This window comes from Lates calcarifer, linkage group LG15 (assembly GCF_001640805.2).
Source record: "Lates calcarifer isolate ASB-BC8 linkage group LG15, TLL_Latcal_v3, whole genome shotgun sequence".
Classification (NCBI taxonomy): domain Eukaryota; kingdom Metazoa; phylum Chordata; class Actinopteri; family Centropomidae; genus Lates; species Lates calcarifer.
In genome coordinates, this window is record NC_066847.1 from 2,464,173 (window position 1) to 2,490,403 (window position 26,231).

Consider the following 26,231-nt stretch of genomic DNA (forward strand, 5'->3'; position numbering starts at 1 on the left):
CACCCACTTCACACTATGATCGGCCAGGTGTGCAGGGGTGAGAAAGGAGCAAAGGACTGTAGTTCTTTTTCTCGCCCCCTTTTTTTCATTCTTGCCGCAGCTATTTCGGTTGCTTTTTATCTGAACAACAAAGTGCAACAAGATAAATGCCTTCCAAGAGAGACTGTCTGAAAATGTGAGCTGGTTTCTCCATATTTAAATTATGCCATGTCTCCCCCTCTCTATGACAGCCAGCTTTTCACACCTATAAATGAATACTCAACATACAAATGAGAATGGTGTAAGTTGTCTTGCCTTCACAGGTGCAACAGGAGCATGTGGGGGAGATGTCAACCAAGCACAGTTCTTATACACCCACACAGTCTTGAGAAGAGGTCTAATCAGGCACATTAAGTGAAAACATCTGTGTGGGTGAAGGGCCTTTATGGTCTTTATTGAGATTCCAGTAAATCCTTTTCTAAAGCTTTTTACTGTTGTACAGACTGCATTGTGCTCTGCTTTGTGACATCTTCTCTTTAAAGGCACTATAAAAATAAACTTCACATCTTTAAATCCCAGGAAATTTATAGGCATTTTTGATTTTTAAATTTAACTTCAACATGTTTAAGTTTTCAGGCAACAGAAAGTTTCTAAAACAGAAAACATCAAAATGGCTGCTGACAATAAGGTGAGTAAAAAATGATGATTAAGCAGTCTGCTCAGTAAAAACTATCCTTCCTTAGATATGCCTGTCAAATAGTGAAATAATATTCCTATACCACCACATAACAGTCATATATAGATAAGTGTTATTGTTCAAGTTTTGCCAGAATATCTGTGCACTTCCATTTTCATAATATAAAATGACTCTAATACCAAAACACAAGAAAAGGAAGAAAACACACAGAGTCGCAGGGTTTAGATTAGAACAGTGAACATTTATATCATAATTTACACTTTTTGACATTTTTGCACATAAATAACTATGTAAACCAGAATGTAAACAGAGACAGGGAATTCTCCTCTGGAGTTAAAGCTGTGATCAGAGAGATGCTTTGGTCGAACATTAGTTTGACAGAAAAGATGATGAAACAGAGGAACGAAAGAGAAAGCGCTGCAGAGTTCAGGTCAATGTACAACTGCTGCAGTTGCTGTAGTAACATTAAGGTGAGTCTTAATGCCATCATGACCGGTTTCAGTGATATTGTACACAGTGTAAGTGGTGCAAGCATCGGCACTGAAGTTATAAAGTAAGAGGAGGGGGCCAGTGCATAAAAGAGGGCCGAGGTGCTTTGGTGTATGCCAGTTCATTAACAAGACAGTGGACAGGTGGGGTTGAAGAAGGGGCCATTATTTCTCAAATGAAATATTAACAAGAGCAACAAAACAAAAACATCTACAAAACAAGTGACCACAGCTAAAGAGCGAACACTTCATCATATACACACAGTTCTTCTTCCTTTCTTCAGCATTTTGATTCCTCAAGTCCTTCTTTCCCTTGTTTTGATTTTCCTTTTTATGTGTTTTTTTTTTTGGTGAGCATTTGAAATTAAAGCCATGTGAACTTTGGTTACTAGCGTCAAGAGTGAATCCCAGAATCTGAGGATGTTCACTTCCCTGTTGGGTGTTGACAGTGTCGTAAAAAAACATAAAAGAAAAGGAGGGACAAAGAGGGGGCGGCTCACCAGCCTCCCGAGTCCATTATGTGCTACATGTTGAGCGGGCGGTGCCGCTCCTTTGGACCACATGAAGAGCTGCACTCCACTTCAGTTTCTTCTTCTTCAAGTAGCAAAAAAGCAAATAAATAGAAAGCTCCCACCTTCAGCTGTCCCTTAAAACACACACACACTCACACACTCATATCGTCGCATGCACACTGAGGTAACTGTTGTGAAAAATATACAAAAAATGCCCTTTTTTGTTTCATTTAAATTAAGTAGGCATCAGAAAATGACACAGACATACGTTAGGGAAGCTATCAAGCAGGGTTGAAATAAAGCTCTTCTTGCTAAATTAACAAATTTATGTGCCATACTTTGGCAAGTTTTTCAACCCTTTTAACCTGCTTTACTGGTTCCTAAATTTAAATAGATAAAACCCTGAAGAGTGGACACCCCTATAGGTCACAGGTTGCAGGACAGATATAGGCTATCTACAGAGAAATGGCCACAGAGAAAAATAAAATCAACAGAAAAATCGTCTTTTACATTGATTTCACCCTGTCAGTGTAACCATCAATTCCACTTATTGCTTTTTAAGTCAACAAATAAAAAGTATAATAAATTAGGGAGGTTATATAACAACTAATTGATCAAAAAACAAAACAAAACAAAGACATTTGAAAAAAGAGACCAAATAATACAACAATAATGATAATAGCATTATATTAATTACAATAAAGGAAAGTCCTGGGTAGATGATTGTCTCTAAGTATAATAAACGCTGAAATCGCTAAGTAGTCATGGGACAGTGTCTCTTGTAGCCCTGAGTACGCAAGTCCCTGATAGGTTGAAAACCTGGTGTGGTCATGATGTCACTCCTGATGACAACCAGGTTGAGAATTATTTATTTACAGCTGTTGCTCCTGGCAACCCAGTCCACTGTGAGCCATGCAGTCTTGACTCCTTGTCCTTTGGCTTCAGAGGTCATTTAAGCATGATCCTCTGACTCCTGCTTGACGGTGACGTTGGCAGGAAGTGGCAGGATGGGGCTGCTGTGCCGCATCTTGATGACTGATGTCTCATTCGGGGACTCGTATGTGCCATAACCTACGGACAGAAGCTCGTTGGTGTCACCCTTGTGGTGGGGATGAAAGTGGGAGGACTTGAGGTCAGTCTCCCTCCACAGCATCCCCAAGACCTGCTTCTCCAACATGGCCTCCATCTCCACCCCTCCCTGCAGCTGCTCCAGCCGCTCTGCATGCTCGCTGACATCGAAGCGCTCAATCTCCTCGTTGGCGCGGTGCACCTCCTCCAAGGCAGCCTGACTGGAGACAGCTGGACTGCCGGAGCCAGAACTAGCTGCCAGGCAGTAGCCCTTCAGGTGAAGTCGCAGGCTGCACAGGTGGATGTAGTGGCGGTGGCAGTGGGGGCATTTGTGTGGACGCTCGCGGGAGTGCAGGCGCTTGTGCAGCTTGAGGTGGACAAACTGGGTGAACTTGGCTGGGCAGAGTTTGCAGTGGTAGGGCTTCTCCCCTGAGTGCAGGCGAAGGTGTGTTTTCAGGTTGCTGGTGCTGCTGAAGCGCTTGTGACAAACCTGGGTGACAAAAGAAATGATGTGAGCAACTTGTAAAAACTGTCACATCTAGTTGTTAACTCTTCTGTCTAGAAAATCAACCAAATGAAAAGATGTCATCTTCAGCTTTGCTTTCTCACCTGGCATTCATGCGGCTTCTCCCCAGTGTGGACCAGGTAGTGTTTCTGCAGGTGAGCCAGCTGAGTGAAGCCTTTGTTACAGGTCTGACATTTGAAGGGTCTCTCTCCGCTGTGGACACGAAGATGAACCTGCATGATGAAGAAGAGGAGAGAAAAAATCTGCTTAGACACATTCAGATATATAGAAACCATCAAACTAAAAGATTAAGTAACAAAACAATATTATCTTGATTATCTATCACTTGGTTGTGTGTTCTGTAAAACACTGTGTAACGTTCTTGGCTCTTGCTGTAAACCTGCTCGACAGCCTAATGATTACACTGCAGTTCTCGTGGTTAAAAGGAATGGAATGATAATAAGCCAGTAAAGCAGACATGATGTTGAAAGCCAAACACAGAACTAGTCGGCAGTGTCTCGAGCCTCACCTTCAGGTTTGAGAGCTGCCCGAAAGTCTTGCTGCACACGTTGCACTCATACTTGATCTTGCCGTTCTGCTTCTTCAGTGGGTATGGCAGGGCCTTGTAGCCCGCTGAGCCTGCACCTCGCTTCACTTTGGTCAAGTTGATGGCCTCCTCATCGGATCGATGCTCACTGGCGCTGCCCAGCAGGGCTGAGGTAGGCTTGGTAGGCATCCTCTCACTGGGAGGCGCTGTGCCTGCTGTTGGGGAGCCACTGGAAGGGGCTGGTCCATGAAGGTGAGGAAGCCCGGGGTAAGGGTGGTGAGGCCCTGCTTTGTCCTTCAGTGAGGTGGCGGCTGAGAAGGCACTGGTAGGCCCAGGAAGGAGGAAGTCTCTAGGGGCAGAAATGGAGGAGGGGTGGACGTGGTCAGGCATCAGGTAGCGCCTCCCTGCTGTGTCAGAGGGCAGGAGGGGCACATGAGTGGGCAGGAGGCTGCTGTAGAGGGGGTACATCCTGGGAAAGATCCCTCCTACGGTGGGGACACCACCACCAGACAGAGGGTAGTGATGGGGCAGGAGGTAGCGTGAGTAGGGGGCTCCTGGAGGGTAAAAGGGTGAGGAGAGAGGGGCAGATGGTGGGGAGTAACCAGGGTAGGAGCCCAGTCCAGCAGGGTAGAAAGAAGCTGGGGATGGGATCGGACCGGATGGGCTCCCCTGAGGGCTGCTGTCAGGGCTGCTCCTCGCGGACGGGCTGGGTGTAGCCGATGACTGGTTGCCAGGGGAACGGGTTGCAGGGTAACCGAGTTGGCCAGGTTTGTGGCTAATGAGGTCTTCAGGGATGTGAGGGTGGGCCCTGAAAGCCGGGTAGAGGGCACGAGGGTACAGGGGGCGCTCCGGGCTGTCGGCACAGCGACGGGTGGGAAGCGGCCGGCTGGGCTCCCTCTTGTTGGGCGAGGAGGATGAAGTGCTGTTGGTGCCACGCAGAATGGAGAGAACGCTGTGCTCCCTCTTGGGCGGGGTGGGGGTCACTGCGACAGGGGACAGACTGGAGGCTTCAACCAAATGCTCCTCACTGCTCACCTGCTGCTGCTTGACCTCTAAGAGGGACTGCTCTGAAGAGACACACAGAGGGAAAAGGGGTCAGTGAGAGTTCATCAGATCTAGATAGGGTCCTCTTAGTCGCCCTTGGGGCCCATCAATACATTTTTCCTTCACTTCACTCCTTTAAAACTTAGCCATGTTGCAGAGATAAACCTCTGCAGGTCAGAAAGTTGTATGTGTGTGGCTGTGTGTGTGCCACAGGGTTAAGGAACACCATAAGTAACTCAGTGGGCCAATTAAGGCGACAGATTTGATGAACGAGCATGAGTGGAGAGGGGGCGGAGGCAAAAGACAGGAAGTGAGGTGTGACAGCTGCCTTCGGGCCTTGTATGTGTGGGCGCGTTTGTGGTGTGTGTGTGTGTCTATGAAATCAAGATAAAATCAAAATGGTGGCAGACAGGGCTGATGGAAGGTTTCCTGCTAAAGATATCTTCTGAAAAAGCTTGGCCTCCACACACACACACGCACACACACCATGTGACAGGGTACACACACAGAGGCGCCTGCAGACAAAGGCCTCTGTCTGATTTGTTGACTCTTCCACTTTTGGTGAACGTGTACACACACACACACACACACACTTTTGATCAAGCTCCTGCTCTCCCGATCGGCCTGGCAGTTCACTATTGTTTCCGGGTCAAAAGGTTAAATTAGAGAGCTTCCTCCTAAGTCACTCACACCTACTGTCTCCTCTGTATGATGAAAGAGTGGATTAGGAGGAGCTCTCTCTCTCACACACATACACACTCTAAAAGCCCTGGGTTGTCAGCTAGCAGCACATCTTGGCTGTTAAATGGCTGCAGTCGGGCCCTTAAAACACCGCTGTCTATTATCTATAAGCTCATTTACTGCCCAGTCAACTTTTTACCACGAGGTCGCCCAGAGGGGAGAGAGTGTGTGTGTGTGTGTCTATGAGTGTGTGTGTGAGAGATGAAGGTTGTCAAAGTTAATCCTGAGTGCGAGCACTGGTGAAATTTGCTCGCTCACACACACACACACACACACACACACACACACACACACACACACACACACACACACTCAGTGACCCTTGCATCAGTGGTATAGCGGCAGTGTAAACACTGAGGTTATCAGTTAGCCTTCCTCCTCCTCCTCCTCCTCCTTCTTTCCCTCTTCCAGAAAACAAACAGGGCGGCCATCTTGGAGATATCAATCTGTCAACACGGCCCCTCTGCCAGGAAGTTCAAGTAGTCAACAGAGGGGGTGGGAGGTGCAACTCTACCTCCAGCACTCCCTCCTCCACCTTCTTTCTGGTCTTTTAAAGTGGCAAATATATCAGGGTGGATGGCTGACACACACACACACACACACACACACACACACACACACACCAGTATGTGTGTGAGCCTGCATGTTTGAGATGAAAAGACTGGGTGTGAATGCGTTGGCATGTCCCGCTTATGTCTCTGCGCGCGTGTGTGTGTGTGAAGAGAGAGTGTTTTTGTCGGCTGAGTAAAGCGTCTTTGAACACAACACACACACACACACACACACACACACACACACACACACACACACACATGGCTGGCAGGTGTTTTCAAGTGCTAACACTTGAAGAATGCTAAATGACAACGACAAAAAAGAGTAAGAAGAGAGAGGAGAAAGTGAGGGAGTGAGACACTGGTGTATGCTCAGTCATTTTGCTTACTTGCAAGAACACACACACACACACACACACACGCACACACACACATACACATACGTCTGGTTTTGCTATGACTACACTGGAAAGAGCAAAAACCATAGAGAAAAACACAGCAGATGTTGTTGCGCTCCTCAGGAATATAATACAGGATGTCACTGAGTTTGGACTAGTAATTCTGGCGCCCCCATTAGTCCACAATGTGTAATTTCCCAAAAACCAGAGTACAATAATTAGGTTCATTCAAGTTTGACCAGAAAATAATAATTAATCAATTTACTTTATTTTTTTTTCTTCATGTTTTTGCTATTTGCATGAGCAGCAGCCAGATGCGTCCAAGGGTTTTCACTTCTGCTTCACGTAGCAAAGAACGCGAACGCTAGTTCACAGCCACGACATTCATAATGTTGGAGCTCGAAAGTTCAGCTACAGTAGGCTAACATGTTAACTTAAATAACTGAATTGCATTTTTTTTTCAGTCTGTAGCACAACTACCAGGACACATCAGAGCAGCTTCCTCTTCTTTTACCTTTTGCCCTTTTAACTGGGTTTCGGTTTAACGTTACTTAGAGAGAAAGATTGTGGTTTTCTTGATTTTACTCAGCCAATGAGATTATTTCTGACTCCTTTTGTAAGGCTAAAACTCTTGAGGGCCACACCAAGAGTCAAGACGTATACTCATTTTAGGAATATGCGCTCATCAGACAAAAAAAAAAAAAAAAAAGGCCGATAAAAAGTTTACAGCCCAAAGACAAAATTGAGGACAAAAGTCTTTCTGCTGCAGGTAAAAATCAGCATTCATGTCACTAACAGGTCAACAGGAGCCTGTGGGGCTAAATGACAGAGGAAGCTAATTAAAGACAACACATATACTGTACACACACACACACACACACACAGTGACTTGGAGTGGGGGGAGGATGGGGGCAGGCAGGGGTGGAGGGGGCTAAGGGTACCTCCTGCCTCTGTCCCCCAGGTCATGCGCATTTTTTCTCTGGGCAGTGGAGTCGCCCAGGCTGGGTCTGCTCGTTCCTCTGCCACCTTAACATTGCTATTAGCCTGCAGTCACACCTGGAAACCCCTCAGCTCCCACTCTCTCTCTTTGTTTTTCTCTTAGCTTGCTCTCTCTTTGATCAGCTCAGCTAAAGTGGATAAGAGCAGTTAGTCGGCTGTGTCATGAATGTGTGTGCAGGGTGAATTGTGTGTGTCCTGCTAAACAAAGAAAACATAAGTGATTTATCATGTGAGTTTAAAGGTTTAGATTTAGTTTTTTTAGCATTAAGGAGATTAATATTGTCAGTAAAAAGTTATCAAAAGAAGAATAAAACAAAAATACTAAATACTGTATAAATATAAAGAGTTGTCGGTTCACGTTTATGCGTTTCTTTGTGAGGATATCTGAGAAATCTGATGCCTACTTTTAGACATTTCTCTCATAAAAAGGTCACTGAAGACACACGCAGTCATGCAAACACACACTGTCTCTGGTTCTTTTATTGAGGTTGAGCAAGGTTGTGTGTGAGTGTGTGTGTGTGTCAGCTTTCATGTTAAAAGCGGGTCTTTAAGTGTGTAAGACTGTGGCATTAGGGGCCATATCCCCCTGTCTGTGTAATTACACTGTCACTGGTGCACACACAAATACACACACACAAAACTACAACGATGGCACTGACAGAGATGAAAGGTTGTTGGTCGTGTACCTCTGTGAATGTGTGTGTGTGAGATAATGACAGACTAACGTTCAGAGAGGAAGGAGACTCAGCTACACTCAAACACACTGTTAGGCTTTAACAGTGGCGACAGGACACACTCACGACACACACACACAAACCCACACTGCCTATTGATTTTAAGTTTTTTCTGTTAGCAGCTCAGAGCATCACACATTTAATAAAAGCACTCTGTTCTTTCACAAAACAGGTTCACTGATTTCTTAAACTAATGGAAAAAACTTGTAAAAACCAGATGAACTTACTGAGTTTCTGCATCATCAGCTCTCCTGACGGTGGGTAGTGGAGGCGCCGGGCGAAGTCGTGGCAGTACCAGACGAGCAGCTCAGCACCCGCAGGGACGGGCTTCACTGTGTAGAAATAAATCTCCATGCCGTTCTGACACGCTGCCAGATTCTGCTCCGCCGCCGAGTGGGCCGGGTTCACGTACCGCATCCAGTTAGAGCGTGTCTCATCCAGGCCGTCAACGAAGTGATGGAACTCACCGTCTGCATAGATCTGGAGCGAGGGAAAAGGAGAAAGGGAAATATTAATAAGATTTAGTTTAAAAAAATTTAAATGTCAGAATTTAGTGTAGTAAATTAAAGAGAAAGAACATTATTTTAAATTTTGTCCTGAATTTTGTTGGTCTTTTTCCTTTTTCCTCTTTCTCTCTGATAAGAACAGATGTAATAGAAGTTTTAACCAAACTAGTTAACATATATTTTATTTGTCTGTTTTTGCCTTCTTTTATTAATCTCCTTTTAATAACTTTGCTGACTAACTGACTCACAAGTGAATTACCAACTAACTACAGTAACTACATGCTGAAGAGCATTACTGAATAAATAGGTCAGTAAATTAATAAAAAAACAACTGAATAGGTAAATAACAAGTAGCTAACAAAGTAAAAATATAAATAAGTCGATAAAACACACTAAAATGTTAAGTAATGTTATTTAGAAGTTTAGAGGTTACTAACAAATTCAACTAGCAAGTAAAAAGAGAAAGTTTGACTGACAGCGTATAAATGACTAAAAAAGTCGATAAGTAAATGAGTAACTCAAATAAAAAGTAATAAATAAGAAATGAATCAACTGAGTGGTTAACTAGCTGCCACCGAGACTGAATCCTACCAGTTTTAAAATAAATGACACTATATCAAACCATTTTACTACTTCTCTTATCTCTTTCTCCATCCCTCCACCCTCTCGTTCCTCACCATGTTCCTCTCTTCACCTCCCTCGGACGAACAGACAGAGAGTGGTGAGGAGGAGGAGATCCTTTTATATTAAAAAGGGAAAGGACGGACCAACTCATTCTCTACCTCTCCTCCCCCTCTCTGTCTCTCTCTCTCTTTCGCTCTCTCTCTGTCTCGATCTCTCATTTTTCTTTGCTCAGTGGGGGTGTGTGTGAGTGTGTGTGTGTGAGTGTGTGAGAAAGTGAGATATGAGCATGAATGGAACACCTTTCTGATTTAGTATCTGCTTGTGGTTTGGTGCAGAGTGAGTCTTTCTTTTCATTCAAACACACACACACACACACACACGCTGCGTAGGCGGTGGTCAGGTTGGTGGTTTGTTAGAGTGTACTCTCACTGTGAGTTACCGGTAGTGATGGAGTCGAGCGTATTCTGCCGAACGGTGTGTGTGGACTTACAGGAACCACAGTGTGACATGCTATTTGTGTAGAGGTGACATCACATCCTCTCTTGCGAGCCCAGTTTCCTGTTCCACTGACTGACTTTAGACGTCACAGGATGGGGTCCCTCCGGCTTCTGAGGAAGTGTGTGTGTCTGCATATGTGTGCGTTTTCCGTGTCTCTATGTGCCTATGTACTCACCCTCCAGAAGTACTTGCGGTTGGCGTCTCTGGGGACGCTGTCAGCTGTGTAGATTTCGCCCACCAGGGGACCGAAGCGGGTTCCTTTGGGGATGTACTCTTTGCTGCAAACTCCAACCACCTGCAAAAAAAAGACACGCACACGAGGAAGGTCACACACAAGGTCGAAGAAGCCTTTGAACGGTGTGATGTTGTGTGTGTATGAAGTCTCGATCTTTACATCTTTAATTTTAGTATCTTCATAGGTGATAATGTGGTGACTTGAGACAACAAAGGCATGTTTGACTGTTCATTTGTAACGGTGAAATGCGGCAGCTACTGCTTTTGCCTCAGCAGATATGATGATGGTCAGTACTGTCGACAAGTGATGTGGAAGCGTCAATTAACAATGATGTGATAACATTCAAAATGTAATGTATTCATTTGCTTTTCATGTCTTGAAACACCAGGTGTTAAGTGGTTAGAGTTTCACCTGTAAAGATGTGAAGATCTTCAGTGATAACACACATGACCACATGGCTCGCCGCAGGCACAGACTGTGTGTGTGTGTTTTCATGTCAGTGTGCACATCATAAGTGATATGTGTCATTAAGTTTTAACTAAGTCCTTATTGTATGTCCAAATTCAGACTCATAGACACACGCTATTAATCACCTGTCAACAGAGACGATGATTAATGACCCAACTTCATGCTTCGTTTCATTAAAGACGTGCGTGTGTGTGTGTGTGTGTGTGTGTGTGGTTGGAGGAAAACTGCAGAATCTCCTCTTGCAAATCTCTTTGTCTCTCTCTCGTCACACCTCAACTCGTCGCCACATCAAACCAAAACCACTGCCGCTTCACACGCTTCAGCATGGGGGGTGGGGTGGGGGCATTCAGATACTCAAAAGAAAAAAAAAAATCTTCTGTTTCTCCTTTTTTTTAGTCTCTCATCCGATTCAATCAAAGAACAAAAAATGGGAGGAGGAGGGGGAGGAGGAAGAAGAGAAAAGTAAGGGATTATGTGCTGACTAGACGTCAGGCTCCAGCCGTGGATGGTAGAGAAATGCACTCATACACATTTCTTCATGCATAACCCACACAAACAAACATCTTTCCCAAACCCCCTTGTTCCCTGGTGACATGGGAAATCCCCCTTTTCCTTATTCCCCCTATGGAGCCTAGTGTGTGCGCATGAGTGTAAGTAACAGGAGTTTTTTTGGGACTTATTAACAGGCTTTTACAATGCCCTCTTTCTCTTTGAGACTGAACTCAATCTTCTTTGATCAGAGCGACAAACTCCCGTCCTCAGCCTTTCCCTGCTTCCTCTCTCTGTCCAGATAAATGTTTGTGATAGCGCGTCAGCTTGTGAACAAAACACTCTCTTCTCTCTCTTGTTCTTGCCTCAGTTTCCTCAGTTGATAAGCCCCTGATGAGAAAATCTATGCGATCACGCAGCTTTAAGTGTGCAAAGAAACTGTCAAAGTTGTGACCTTTTGACCTGAAGTCATGCACTTTCCAGTCCAAAATACAGCTGCTTTTCTACTCTGTATCCTTGATAAAGATGTGTAATGCACTGAAAATCTAAGTGATGGAACTGATCTGAGTCTAGTGATCGTGTTATTCAATAATCAAACCTGTGGGAAGACTGCAAATTTATGACAAATTTTTCAACTTTCAGACACTGAACACCCTCTGTTTTTCAGTTGTGTGCACGATGTCGCTGTTATCTAGTTTCAACCTTTGACATTTTGACTTTTTTGTCTCGAGTTTGATTGGTGACACAAAACTTTATTATTCTGGTTTCATCAAAATGTCACAGGGTGGAAGATGGGTTAGTTGCAGAAAGATTTACAGGGGAAATATGTAATGAAAATGAGAAAGTTAATGCTTTAGCCCCACACTTTGTTAAAAAAAAAAAAAGAATCCTTCGCTGCCACCGTAGATTTGACATATGAGGCATCTGAGGGTTCAAAGCTCTTATCAAACCTTCTGTAATTCAGCCATTCAGCAGCCTAAGCATGAGTAGACTGAAGTAGTTTGATGTGTTGCCCTTGTTGAGATACCGAACTGCGCCCCCTGCCAGCTCAGATTGGTATTACAGGTGGTTTAATGACTACAGGAACTCCATAAAATATGACACACACAGATCAACTTTTTCTCTGGTGATGAATGGATTTTAATGGATGGATAGACACAGCCTTCACACTTCAGTTACAGTGTGTGTGTGTGTGTGTGTGTGTGTGTGTGTCTGCATTAATTCTGCTTCAGGCATTTCACACACCCTCACACAGACACACACACAGATTCCTCTCTGTAGGCCAATGTGTGCGTGAAGCTTTACGACGAGACACGACCGCCTCTCCATTACATGACCGGCATCTGACTCACGTGTGTGTGTGTATGTACAGATGGCTTTCTGTGCCTGAATGTGTGTGAAAAATTGTGACTGGAGAGAAAGTTTGTGTGTCTGCCGCTGTGTGTGTTGAGTCTAACCTCTTTGCTCTCAGCTGGATGTTTGAAGGCCAGGTTTCGAGGCAACGATGCCTCGGCTCTGGTTGTCGTCATCATCATGGTGTCACCGTCTGGGCCTGCCTCCCACGCCGTGTCTTTGACGATGTATGTGCACTTCTCCTCGAACTCTGCCTCCGTCCATCGAGTCATGTCTGCCTCTTCCATCTCCATCTCCATGTCAACGTCTGTGTCTGTCATTGTCTCGGCTCCATCTGAGCTGGAGCTGGCGGCGGCGGTAGTGGCGGTGGAGGCCATCTTTGGTCCACGGTGCACGTCGTCCTGGTCCATGGTGTGCGCCCCCTCACTGGTCAACATGGCCGAGCTATGAGAGGTCGCCTGGTTGAGAGACAGGGAGAGAGACATTTTCACTCTCAATTTTCTTTATTCAAACACTTCTATCAAGATAACATAAGTAAGAAAAAAGGAGATGTGGGGGGAAGAGGATCAGAAATAAAAAAAGAAAGACAAAGATTAAGACGAAAGAAGATAAAAAACACAGATGACTAGAGAGAAAAAGAGGAGAGGAAGAACTGTGATTATTACAAGTGGTGACTCAAGAAGGAGGAGGGGTCTGACTAACACTGCCGTCACACACACACACACACACTTAGAAACAGACAGGAAACTGTCAACTTTTTACAGAAAATAGGAACTAATTTGGGAAACAATTATGGGATAAAACCTACACTCATTCACTCATGACTCCAGAAATAATCAGTTTACTTTCATGAAATAATGACACTAAAATAATATTTGGAAATTGGTTTTCATGGCATCTGAACCCTCAGTTTTTGTTTTTATTCTCAGATGTAATAAGAATTATCATCTGTTCAAAATGAATTCAATCGACTGACTTCATATTTATCTTTTTTCATGTCCATAAAAACCACAAGGTGAAATTTAGAATGACTCAGGCTGAGATAGGAGACTTTGATCATGCACGGAAATGAAGAGGAACTGATAGAGGAGCTCAACAAGTGTCTCACATGAAGCAATAAAATAAATGATGCTGCTTTCCTACTAAAATGTGACTCCTTCTATTGAGAGTTTAGCCCCTGATGTGTCATGTTTTTAAATGGCGACAGAAACAATAAATGGAAATTGGTGAATTATTTTTGAAAAACAGAAACAAAAATGTGATTCATTCGTATTTCTCTCCGTCCTCTCTCTCTCTCTCTCTCTCCAGTTCTGTCAGTGCATCTGTCTTGCTTTCTTCTTCCCTGAAGCAAAGAAGCTTTTCACGTTTCCTTTATTTGACTAATTTTTATACACAAAGACAATGAGTGTGCAACTCACACAGTTACAAGTCTCTGTGTGTAAGAGAAAGTTTGCTCAACGATGTTGTGGATTTATTCAGATAAGAAGCTAAAATCTCCTCTGTATCCTCCCTGTGCGTCCTCCCTCCTCCCCGTCTCTCCCTGGGGTTGAAGACAGAGGAAGGAAATGCTGTCTGTGTCTGAATGAAGCTAAAATTGGAAGCAGAGTGGCACTGCAGCGGAACCGGCAAATCATCCCGACTCCCAGCGTGTGTGTGTGTGTGTGCTTGTGTGTGTGCTGGTAATGGACGTGGGGAAGAGTGGGTGGGTGGGGGGGTGATGAGGAAGGGAGCGCCAAAACTTTTCCATTTGGGGGGCCAAAGCAGCGCAAACAAAACTTCAAACGCGATCCCACCCAAGACAATCCCACACACACACACACACACACAGAGGCAGATATCCACTCAGGGACAAACATGCTGCTCGTCCCACGCAGACGAGCGGAAAGCAGCAGATCTTCAGTGACCACACTCAGCTCTGTGAATTCTTTAGCAGCCGCAAGAAAGAAAATTATTTCACATCCAACTGGCTCCAGTCACAACTATCCACTTTTCTCCCATACAGCAGCAGAAATGACACCAAAACCACATCTGGTTACTGACTAGAAGTGATTAAAACAAATAAAAACGGACATTTTCACATTAAGATCCCTTTCAGGAACCAGCTGCTGAATTTCATGAGTCATGAGCTCGGTTATCTCCTCATTTTAACAGTAATTTTTTGAGCTCTTGCAAAAGACAAAACAGACTTACTTGTCCTAAACAAGTGAAAAACTCAAGGTTGATCTACTTTGCTTCAAATGCAGCCTGCATCTTTACTTTAACAATAAAATTTGTCAGACTGGAGCAAAACAACTTAATACAATTACATTTAAATCCCACAAAACCACAAAATCCTTTAACTGTGAAACTCTAACATTTCTAGTAAGAAAACTTCATTTCTCTCCAACAGTAGCTGAGTATTTTCCCACAGCGAACGCATCATGAACAGAACAAGTTTCTGCTCTATTTGCCAGGTAAATCAATCACATTAAAAACTGATCACATATGGAAATGTTTCTCAATATTTCACCTCTCAGCAGAACTCAGAATCCTCTTTGCATAACATCTGCAACATCGAAAACTAATAGTGAAACCAAGAACCAAGAAACAATTCGTCTCTCATTTCGACCAACTGAAAATATAAAAGCTGAGTCTGCACACACAGTCAGAGGAATTTTCAAATTAAGGTGCAATTTAATAAGTCAAGATGAAAGTCTGTGAGCTGTTTAACTACCAACCAGGGGAAAATAAATAGGAAATCACCCTCAGCCTCTTTCTAATTTTAAATCCATGAGGAGAAAAAGTCAAGGAGACTTTTCCTGACAAAAACCAACTAATATTCACCTCTGTCCAGCTCTCTTCATTAAAAACCAAATGTTAACTCCTTAAAATCTGCAAAAAAGCCTCAAATCAAAAACTTCATTGTTAAACAAAATTCAGAAACGCCTTTCAAACTCTCAAAACATGGAAATATTTTCTACCAAGTGGCACTTAAAACAATCCAAATCAGAGCAGAATTCACTGGCAGCAACTTATCAGCAGCATTTTAACAAAGATCTCATCAAATCAAAAATATAAAACCTCAAAGTCAGAAATAAAAACCTATTTGAATTTACAGTCAGAAACAAGCAAACACTAAAAAGGCAAAAGGCCAAATTAAAGATGGGGTTAAAAGTGAATAAATGTGGATTCAAAAAGCCAAAATTGTCTTAAAAATTTAGTCTTTTTACTTCATGTTTTTGTTTGTAGTAATAATATAGACATTTTAATATGAATAAATATATTAATTATATATAAAAATAGAATTTCTAAATTAAAAAAAAAAAAAAAACTCAAATGGTTCTCAAACCTAACAGAGTCCTTCAGAGATGATTTTTTTCTTCTTCTTCTTCTGTGTTGTTTCCTCAGGTAAAAATGTTAAAAAGCCAGATGGAGTTAGGAGCTGCTCCGTACTCACCGTGTAACTTTGGTCCCATCCACACATAAGGACGACCGGTCAGATCCTCAGTATGTGTGTGAGGATAGAGAGTGTGTGTAGGACAGGTGCAGTTCTCCCCCTCAGTACGTCCTGCTGCCGAGCGCTGATACTCCACACTGTGATTGTGTGTGTTAAAGTGTGTGTGCCTGTATGTGTGAGACTCGGTGTCCTGTGTTTGAATGTTGGACAAATCAACATCCCTCTGACTAAGTTGGAGTGGAGTGGAGAGAAGCCCTCCCACTGACACACTCCTCCTCCTGGCTCTGCCCACTTCACCTCCCCTCCCCTCTCTCTCTCTCTCTCTCTCTCTCTCTCTCTCACACACACACACACACACACACACACACACAGTTTTTTTTCGCAAGGAAGAAAAGCAGGCGCTTTCACCTGAGGCTAAGAACTGCACACACACACACACGCACACACACATACATACTCTGAAAACAGAATTTTTCTGCATTAAAAAAAGAAGTTTTCTTAATCGTGGTGTGTGTGTGTGTGTGTGTGTGTGTGTGTGTTCTTTTGCATGTATCTGTGTAGGAAATGTCTGTTAGCAGCTTCAAAAGGGTACACAAAGTGTTTGTGTGTGGTGTGTGTGTATGTGTGTGTTGGGGGAAGCATTGAGTCACTGTCACAGGATGTCCCTCTCTTCCCCAGGAAAAGACACACACATACATACAAACACATATACATGTACACACACACACACACACACACACACACACACACACACACACAACTGTTGCCTCTAGGGGGCAGGACTGGTCTGCCCTGGATGCTTTCACTAAGGAACTTTAAAGTACTCGCTCTCTATCTTTCTCTTTCTTATTGTCTGTCTCTCTCACCCTCTCCTTGCTTTCTCTATCACTTTATATCTCTCTCTCTTTCTCCTCTTCTCTCTTTTTTCACTCTTTACCTCTCACTATCTCTTTTACTTACAATTTCAAATGTAAATTTCAGTTTGCTGTGTCGGCTCCCGTGCGAGTCGACACGTGTTGCCAAAGCTTGCAGTGAAACAACAAACTAGATAAACTGTAAAGGAAAAGGACAATAAAAGAAAAACACATTTCACTAACAACCCGACCACAGGAAGATTCTGCAGAAGCAGACAGTGTCAAAAAGAAAGACTGGATTGTAGCAGATAAAGCACAGCTGAAGTACAGTTAGGGTTTGTCAAAAAATGGTTAAGATCGCAGGGAAAAAAACTTATAGTTGATTAAAAGGCAAATATTAACTGCAGGCCTGTGATCAAAGCTGATCCTACATACAGGGAATACTACTTAACAGGCAAACTTTGACGACTGTTTCATCAGTTCTTATAATTATAAATCCACTGTCTACTGTAGAATTAGCATGGAATAACAGGATGCTATGTTAATTCCTATCTGCTGGATATTCATAATTCTGTCCACACAGTTGGCACAGATGAAGATGTAAAATAGAACTGGTTTTCCCTGCACTGCTGATCTGACAGGGTAAGAATCTCCTCAGCGACTTCCAGCTGCCTCATTCACAGCGTTTTGTTCTTCATTCAAGTTTATGTCCCTCATCATTTGTCACTAAGTTCACCTTTGAGGACGGTGATAAGATGAGCAGGCTGTGAAATTCCATCACTCTCTCTCTGTTTATATCCTCGTCCTGCCGTGGTCTCCCTTAATGTGACTCAGGTTTGTGCCATGTTGGAAATTTTCCACACAATATAATTCTACATCTGATGCTGTCAGACTGCTGTCATATCTTAACAAGGAAAGCGAGTAAAGGGTTTTGCTCAGACTTGAGACTGAGGTGTGTGTCTGAGCAAGGCTTTGTTCTTTCTTCCTCTACGTTTTCTGTCTTTGTCTTCCTTCCCTTATTCTTCTCTTAACAGCTCATTTTTAATAGTCATGACATGTATCAGTATATTTAGAAAAGAAAATGTTTTATGACAGCTCAGATATCAGTTCAATAGATGCAAGCGTAAAAAACCTCACAGCTCGCATTCACTCCGTCGCCGTTATAACAAAAGCTCACTCGCTCACTAACACTGGAAATTCCCATCTAATTGTCCCCCCGACTCCCTCAATTTACCTCCTACTCACTCGCCTTCCCTCTCTCCTCCAGCCCTTTGATTTGCACACAGTATTTACAAAAATGATTGTCCACACTGATCTCTCTCTTTCTACTTTTTCCATTACTTTTCTCTCTCTCTTTTTATTCTGATGATAGGTCCCCTACAAAATAAATCAGTTCTGAAAAAGTCCTGATGTCCTCTGTGTTTCCTGAACTTTTCTCTCTCACCAGACGATGTGACGTAGGTCACGTAAGTCAGTAAAAAAACAGAAACTGAGGAAAAGAAAAAAAATCTGAATGCGACAAAAGAATAAAATTACACTTATGGAAGAAACAGGAACAGAAAATGAAAACGTGTTTAATGTTAAATAATTAAATGTGGAAATGAAATTAAATCAGAGAAACAAAATAAAGCCAGAAAGACTGACATCTGCAGCTGATTTAGAAGCTAAATTATGAACTAAATTATAAATTATTGACAGTACATTGGCAGTCAAGGGAAACATGATTCCAAAGAATAGTTTTATGAGTTCATTGTTGTTTACCCCCTGGATTTTATTATGCAAATGAATGAATTTAATTCTAAAATCCTACACAGTTTTTGGGCAAACTGAGCAGAAACATGAATGATTCTGCCGTCCAATAAACAATCTTCTATCTCCACATGACTCCTAACTTTAACGTTAAAACACAGAGACTAGAAACAAAAGATAAAACACAACTCTGGGAGAAAAGTTGCATTTTCTGGTCATTTTTGGAGATGACAAAACTGTGTCAAATTCTATGAAACACAACAGAGCACATGATGACAATCATCAGGATCCTTCAGAAAATGAGCCTCTGTCTGTTGGTGTGTTTCTTTCTTTCTCTAATGAAGAACAATGATCAGGAAAAGAAAACAAGCAACAGGAAGAAGAGAAGAAGAGAGAGAGACACAGGACCTCCCTCTCTCTCTCTCTCTCTGGTGACAGAGGGTCTGACCACATCACTCGCTGCCTACTGCTTCCTGCCAACGGACGACCCCGACACACACACACACACACACACACACACACACACAGCTGCAGATCTGTCCCACAGCTGTCGGACATGTTGATGCTTTGCAGCCAAGCAATTCCTCCCACTGCAAAACAACCAGAGAGTCCTTTTTAAGAACACATGCCCTGATAGCACACTGGCTGATTGCAATATGTATGGACCTGGACACACACACACACACACACACACACCTACCCAGTGAACTCACCATCATGCATTCATATGCAAGTATTTTGCATAAACAATATGTTTGGGTTTGGGGGGGGGGGGGTGACAGTGCTTTCAAGTGGGTGTGTGTTTTCCATTTGCATGAGAAGCGTCCATATGAATAACTGTTGTCATATTTGTAACCATTTATTGTAGCTTTCTAGTGTGTTATAAGATGACATCTTTTAAAATGTGGTACCGCCATTTCATGATCAACAGAGGCTGATCTTGATTTACTTCTTTCTTGTTACTTTGAATAATCTGGAAAAGGCAGAAAACATGAAGCCACTCTGATTATTTTAAATAAATGTTTGTACTTTTTTATGCAGGGTAGCCACGATGTGTAATGTAATTTCTAGGGGACAGCCTAATCAGTGTAATTCAAACACTCAGCTTCATTAATATATGGGAAAACACACAGTTTCCTTGTTCTGTTTCCCTCACTGACGCTCTGGTGGTAGTTGTGTGTTTAGCCTTGTTTTGGCAACAGATGCCGTTTGAAGAAACCCATTATGCTGCAGGACTGGTTGTAGAAGTTTCTATGGATATTCTGATAATGCCTTTTTTTAAATGTGAATGAATCCAAACAAACCACAGTGTTTGTGGTTCAAATGAGCTACAAGGTTTTTACAGCCCTACAGGGGGTGACTGTTTGATGCTGAAAAGATTCTGGGTGGAGGATTCGTTTAGTCAAGGTGCACAGATACAGGAATAACCACGTGGGAAAACGTGGCCATGAATATCTTGAAGCAGCTTTACCTTTTCCAAAAAATGAAGCAGCTACTGCAACAGTGCAATTTGGATTCAAGTGGTTGGTGACAAAAACACACATTGATGCAGAAAATGTCACTGTGTTTGTTATTAGCCAAGTCGATTCAAGTTTGCTTCACTCTCTTTGAAATGGGCTGTAGCTGGGGGGGCTCTGCAGTAGGTGGGGGGCAGGAGAAGAGGTGTATGTAAGGGTAGTTTTACCCCCCCTGCACACATACAGCACTGAAGTCACATTGAAATGTGTCTTTTTGTTTCTGTGGTGGCCCTGCATGCATGCCTGCAGGAGACAGAGAGGAGACACAAAGGACAGCCCAGAGACCTCCTGGGTCTCTGTTAGTTTAACAGAGGGCCTCTATCACACACACATACACGCATGCACTGACACACACACACACACTTTCCTCTTGCATAAACTTTCTACTCTGCTCAGTAGTTAAATCTGCCCTTACTAAGAGCGTTTCAAATCACAAGCCACGAGGAGGAACAGGGAGGGTGAGGGTGAGAGAGGAGAAAGGAGAGGGATGGATGAATGGGCTTCGAGGGCTGAAGGCGGGATTAACACCTCACATTCCTCAGTTTGTGTTTACACACTTAAAACAGTCATGATCTTGAAGTCTGGTTACATACAGCATTTGGCCTGAATTATGTGAACACCTCAGCATGAAATGTATCACCTTCCTGAATCATGGGCATTGATCTGCTGCTATAACATCATCCCCTCCTCGGGGAAGGCTCACTACAGGATTCTGGAACATGGCTACAGGAAATTTCTCCCATTCAGCTATAAGAACATCAGTGAGGTCCAGCATTGATGTTAGGCAATAAAGTCTGACTCAGTCCCATTCTAGTTCATCCCAAAGGTGCTGGATTTGTTAAGGTCAGGGCTCTCTGCAGACCAGTCAAGATCCTCCACACCAAACTAGGAAAAATCCTTTCTTTATGGACTTGGCTTTGTGCACGAGGACACTGTCATGTTGAAACAATAAAGGTCTTGCCAAATTGTTGCCACATAGTTGGAAGAAATCTATTATGTAGCATTAAGATTTCCCTTAATTGGAACTAAGCATGGTGAATGTTTTTGTGTTATGCCCAGACAGTTCAAAGCTCTGGGTTAAGGTTTGGGAGCGATGTGGTTAAACTGTGAAAAGATCAATGCGGACACGAAGCATGAGACAGGATGGGTTGACTTTTCCAATCTTTAACCAGAACCACATCATTTCCGGAAGCTTAACCAAGTGTTTTAATAACCAAAACCCAACAACACACTGGAGGCAGGACATGATCCCTGGTCTCTGGTCCTAAAGTCCTATGACTTCTGTTCAGTATAAGAACATTACACTTTCTGAACTGGAGGAGATGGTGCCAGTGAGTGTAATGCTTTGTCAGACTCACAACTTTCTGAACTGATTCAGATGTTTTAAAGCAATATTACTTCTCATATGTTTGTTCACATCATGTTTACCTCCCTGTGTGCTGCTGGAATAGGACACTGAACTGTATGCAGCCTTTTCTCAGAACGTTTTTGTTTCTTGTGAATAACCGATGTGGATCAGCAGAATGACCTGGTTAGATAACAGATAAAAACCAGAAAGGTTACTGCGTTCTGAGCCTCTCAGGCTGATACCTGCTTGTTGGCGTTGGTGCTCCTTATGTTACCTGAGGTCACAGCTCGCCAGGAGCGTCAGAACAAACCACATTCAACTCAACTCAACATTCGACCCTGTTATTTCTGTACTTGGTAAAAGAGTCGACGGGGGTTTTTGGTGATGCACCGTCAATTTCCAATTCATATAAATCAAATGCAGCAGTTTGAATTTGGGTGATTCAGCAGAAACAGGCCTGTGTGTGTTCTTGTTTCAGTCTGGAGTTTTTTTTATCTCCCAATTCTGGAGAGAATTTTTAGGGGGAAAACACCAAATTCTTTTAATTTGGGAAATGAATTAATAGAACACACACACATGGATGCACATGTACAGATGCTACAAGAATGTGCCATAAAAGGAAACACACACACACAAAGAGAGGGAGGGAGTTCATCCTGATAAAGTTCTCCTTGAGTGTTAAACTCTTTCCTCTCTCTCTCCCTTCCTCCCCCTCTTTCCACCCTTCCCATCTTCCCCTGCCCTCTCCCCCCTCCAGTTCTCCCCTGAGTTCCAAACATTTTAATTGCAGCCCACAGGCCATTTGATGCCTCACCAAATCACTGCGAAGAGATCAGCTATTGTCCATTTCCTTTGTGTGTGTGTGTGTGTGTGTGTGTGTGGGACAGTGTGTTACCAAATGACAGTTGTACTGTAGGCCAGTGCGTGGCGGACCCTCTATAAGTGTGTGTGTGTGTGTGTGGATTTAGGGAGTTAATCCTTGAATAGAGAAGCCATTAGGGAGAATTAGGCAGGTTAGACCCAACCATGATCCCCCCTCTGTGTGTGTGTGTGCATGTGAGTGTGTGTGTGTGTGGGACAGCCATGAGCGTGTGGCATGTGTCAGGGTCGAAGCTCTCGAAAAGAAGGGATGGAGGTGCGTCAGGGATGGAGGAGGGGGGCCATGGTGGTAGCCAACTCTCCTAATCTTGCCAGTCCACCCCTGCTGTGCATGCACACGTACACACACACACACACACACACACACACACAAGTGGGTTCATCTGGTCACTCTCTCAACAGATGGGTGCAGCAGAAAGGCCAAGGGTAAACTTGAGCAATACCCAAACCAGACAGTCAACCCCCCATTAGCTCCCCCTCTCAGTGTCTACAGCTAATCACAGTGTCCTCAGCACGCAACCAAACACACTCCTCATTAAGAGGCATCTAAACACACACACACACACACAGACACACACACACACACAGATTAGAGCTGCTGTTCAAATTCACTTCAGGAGAAACCTGAAACAGTACACTGACACACAAGATGTTGACATTGGATGATTCTGCAGATTTTGGTCAAATTATGGCATTTCTACAAAAAGGTATTTAAACATTTCTAAGACAACAACACAACAGACGTATGATGTCTGCTTCTGTGACTCTCTCAAGGCTCCAAATGGAAGCAGTACTGTGCCCTATAAAGTCAAGTTTGACAAAGTCTACATCATGCTCTGTGATGCCTTGGACATTAGTCATCTCGGAAGTCTACCTCTGGCCTCTCCAGCTTGATTACTTTTGCATGTCTGAATATGCTTGATCACTTTCTTACTGAGAGATCTTGAGCCTTAAGACTGGAAACAGAGGAGAAGAGCCAGAACGGCTCTCTCCAAACTCATATCAACATCCAAACAGCACAATATTTGAATCTTGATGTCACTTGCCCAGTTGTTGTCAAGAGATAACATGCAATTTTCTATTGGATCTGGTAGCCATATTTTTAAACCACTGGAGACAGCCATGATCGCTGTTCCTCTCTGCTTTCAGTCTCTATGCTAAGCTAAGCTAATTACCTCCCAACTCCAGCTCACAGACATGAGAAAGGCATTAATCTTCTCACTGGCACTGTAAACTGTACACTGTGAAATTTTCTTCTGTCACATTTGATGGCAGCTGCTCCGACAAAACATTTGCAGAAATCACACCACTATGTTTTTTCCGACATACTGGACAATACTCTGTGACATGAAAACTTGACTCAGTAAATGTGACACAGAGAACGATGGGCTTATTAAACAGATTTGTTTTTTTTATCCTCCCTTTGCACTTTCATGACGCCACTTCTCTATCTGTTGAGACAATATGGGAAAGGTCCAGATAGCAATCCGACAAAGTCACTCTCCAACATCTGGAGGAAACAATCTTGATTTATCTGGATACGATAATCAAACAGGCCTAAACACTAAAAAGTTGTGCAGTGACCTCTTACAAGTTCACAGAACATTGAATGTTTTTGAGTTTGTCCCTCTCTTTGTTGTTCATTTTCCTGGCAGAGCACAGAGCAGTCCAGTCCAGTCATGTGAATCTGCCTCACTGCTCTGTACGTCACTTTCAGCCAGCAGTGAGCGTCAGTCCTGAGTAGAGTTGTAAAAACCCTCTAAGAAACAAAAATAAATCAACTGTTATAAAGAACTCTAGTAAGAAAAAAAGGGACCCAGCGGCTTCCCGCACTCGCTCTCAGGTAGCCATTAAAAACTTCAGGACGTAAACATGTTCCAGCAATATTCCAGTAAACAGCGGAAACGTGCGATGAGTCACCACATGCAACAGCAGCGCGGAGATAACACACACACACATACACATGCCTGATGTCACATTACCCCCTGTCCTGGTAGTTTCCATTATAACAGGCCTCAGGATAAACCACTCTAGTGCAACTATTATACTTAGAGACTCACAGTGTGTCTGTGGTTGACAAAAATCTAATTAATAGTGACTTCATTCTTCTCTGTGGTGTTTTTATCTTCCGCTGTATCACTATTACATTCCTAAAGTATTCTTAATATTCCTCAAAATACTTTAACAGGACGTCTGTTGTACTTTAAACGTGAATTCATCCAGTCACTTTATTGTGCTTCTAACTGTTTGTATCACTATAATATGCACATAGCATCCCTATGGTATTCTTATACATGCTACAACATGTCTCTGCTTATAACACTGTATGTTTTTAGATCAGATGGTTTATTCATTCATAGTATTTAGCATCTGCAACTGTGATGAATTTGCTAATAACCCTTCATATGAACACCTGAATAAACAAATACTATGAATATAAAAATAATGAAAAATAAAAGGAATATGTGTTTTAACAGAAAAAAAGTTTTATGATCAGCTTTAATTTATATCACAATTATGTCCTGTTTTATTCCATCGCCACTTTTGTTTTTCATTAATTGTCTGTAATTCATGACGTAAATATGTGAATAATGTGTTTAGAAGACAAAAACACAAAATATTGTTTTCAATTCGATTACAAAAGCTACAAAAGAGTTTGTGGCATTGCTCAAAAGTACAGTTTTAAAAATCATCCCAACAGATTTCAGTAACAATAGCTATGTTACCTAAGCCCAAACTAATGGTTGCACAAAATCCCTGCAGATGAAATGACTGAACAGCAGCTAATTATGTGAAAACCGACGTCAAAATACAACAAACTGAAAGACAGCGGCTGTAAAATCACACCTGAGAAACACGGAGTTACTACACACTAATGTCGTGTTAAAAACGTTAACAAGCTAATAACAGAGGCGCAAAGCTAACTTCAAAAACTGAAAAATCATAAATGACACTTACCGCGGACCTCAAGTGTGTCTCCCCCTCCCCCCGCAGTCCTCCCGCGGAGTCTCACCTGTTCCTGCTGCGCTCGTGCACCGGAGCTGATTGCAGAGTTCTCCTGCAGAGCCCGGTCTGACAGATTTTCTATAATATTCCTACAATACGAAAGATCCTGTTTGTGACTGTGGATGCAAAAAGTGTTGTGTTATTTTGTGTTTGTGCTTCTTTTCCACTCCACACCAATTAGTTTTTCTACCTTACTTACTCCTTTCTCTTATCGCCCCCTTTTCCTCTCTTGTCTTTTCCTGACTTTTCCCTTTTACCTCAGTTTTTATACTTCATATTTGCTCTGTTCCATCCTTCCTTTACAGTATCTTCTCTCTTCCTTTTCTCCCCATCATTCCTTCCTTCATTCCTTCCTTCTTTCTTGTCCATATTTTCTTCCGGTCTTCTCTTTAAGTTGTCTTCACCCCCTTATCTTCCTGTATTTTCTTTTTTTCTTCCTTCTTTGTGTTGTTTTTTTTTCATTTCCTCTTCCCCTTCCCTTTTCGTCCATCCTTCCTTCCTTCCTTCTCCTCTCAGGCTGTCATTGGTTGACATTCATGTCAGTGCACCTGCAGAGTCTAAAAACATGCTTGGGAGAAGTAATCCATCAGGGAATACTTAGTTTGTCTTTATTTCTTTTAAATATTTTCAGTAGAGCGATGACAGTAAATGGGGAAAGGCGATACAAATTCCCCTGACTGTACTGGAACCAGGAGCGTTGCAGTTCGTGGTTGCTGTCTTAACCTCAAAGTTACAGTGACATCTTTATTGCTATGCAGAAATTATTACGATTACTATTGAGGACTACTGCAGGAATGGTGTGCTGACGTACTGCGGTAAGCGTATTCCGTCACTTCCGGTTACCGGTGTTTGGAGATCATCGTTTGGTGTATACCTGTCTCAGACTAGATACTTTCTTTTTATCGACATTACTTCTGTGACTCTATCACCAATCTAATCTGCACTTTCACAGTAACAGTAGTTGCTAAATCACCAACTTTCTCCACTTTCTGTGTGGTACTTTATC

At 42.9% G+C, this 26,231-nt stretch overlaps 1 protein-coding gene across 3 annotated transcripts; it reads right to left on the reverse strand.

Annotated features, from left to right (window-relative positions):
* Positions 1 to 896: 896 nt before the first annotated feature.
* Positions 897 to 25,952, reverse strand: prdm1a (PR domain containing 1a, with ZNF domain). Of its 3 annotated transcripts, none has more exons than XM_018676078.2 (7): positions 25,178 to 25,952; positions 12,541 to 12,894; positions 10,067 to 10,186; positions 8,491 to 8,743; positions 3,779 to 4,863; positions 3,354 to 3,482; positions 897 to 3,234 (listed from the first exon to the last, which is right to left on the reverse strand). In XM_018676078.2, exons 2-7 carry the CDS (start codon positions 12,871 to 12,873, stop codon positions 2,629 to 2,631), a joined length of 2,526 nt encoding a protein of 841 aa, XP_018531594.1. In that variant the 5' UTR covers positions 12,874 to 12,894; positions 25,178 to 25,952; the 3' UTR covers positions 897 to 2,628. The 3 variants fall into 3 exon arrangements, with proteins under 3 accessions (XP_018531594.1, XP_018531593.1, XP_050932084.1); XM_018676077.2 differs by lacking the exon at positions 25,178 to 25,952 and adding an exon at positions 15,873 to 16,177; XM_051076127.1 differs by lacking the exons at positions 10,067 to 10,186; positions 12,541 to 12,894; positions 25,178 to 25,952 and adding an exon at positions 9,447 to 10,050.
* Between the last annotated feature and the right edge of the window lie 279 nt (positions 25,953 to 26,231).

Coding starts and splice junctions, on each gene's coding strand:
- prdm1a (XM_018676077.2), bottom strand. CDS start 15,899: ATGTGTGGATGGGACCAAAGTTACACG. Junction 8,744..10,066: donor ACCGCAAGTACTTCTGGAGG/GTGAGTACATAG, acceptor CCCTCGCTCCAG/ATCTATGCAGACGGTGAGTT. Junction 4,864..8,490: donor GCTGATGATGCAGAAACTCA/GTAAGTTCATCT, acceptor GTGTCTCTTCAG/AGCAGTCCCTCTTAGAGGTC.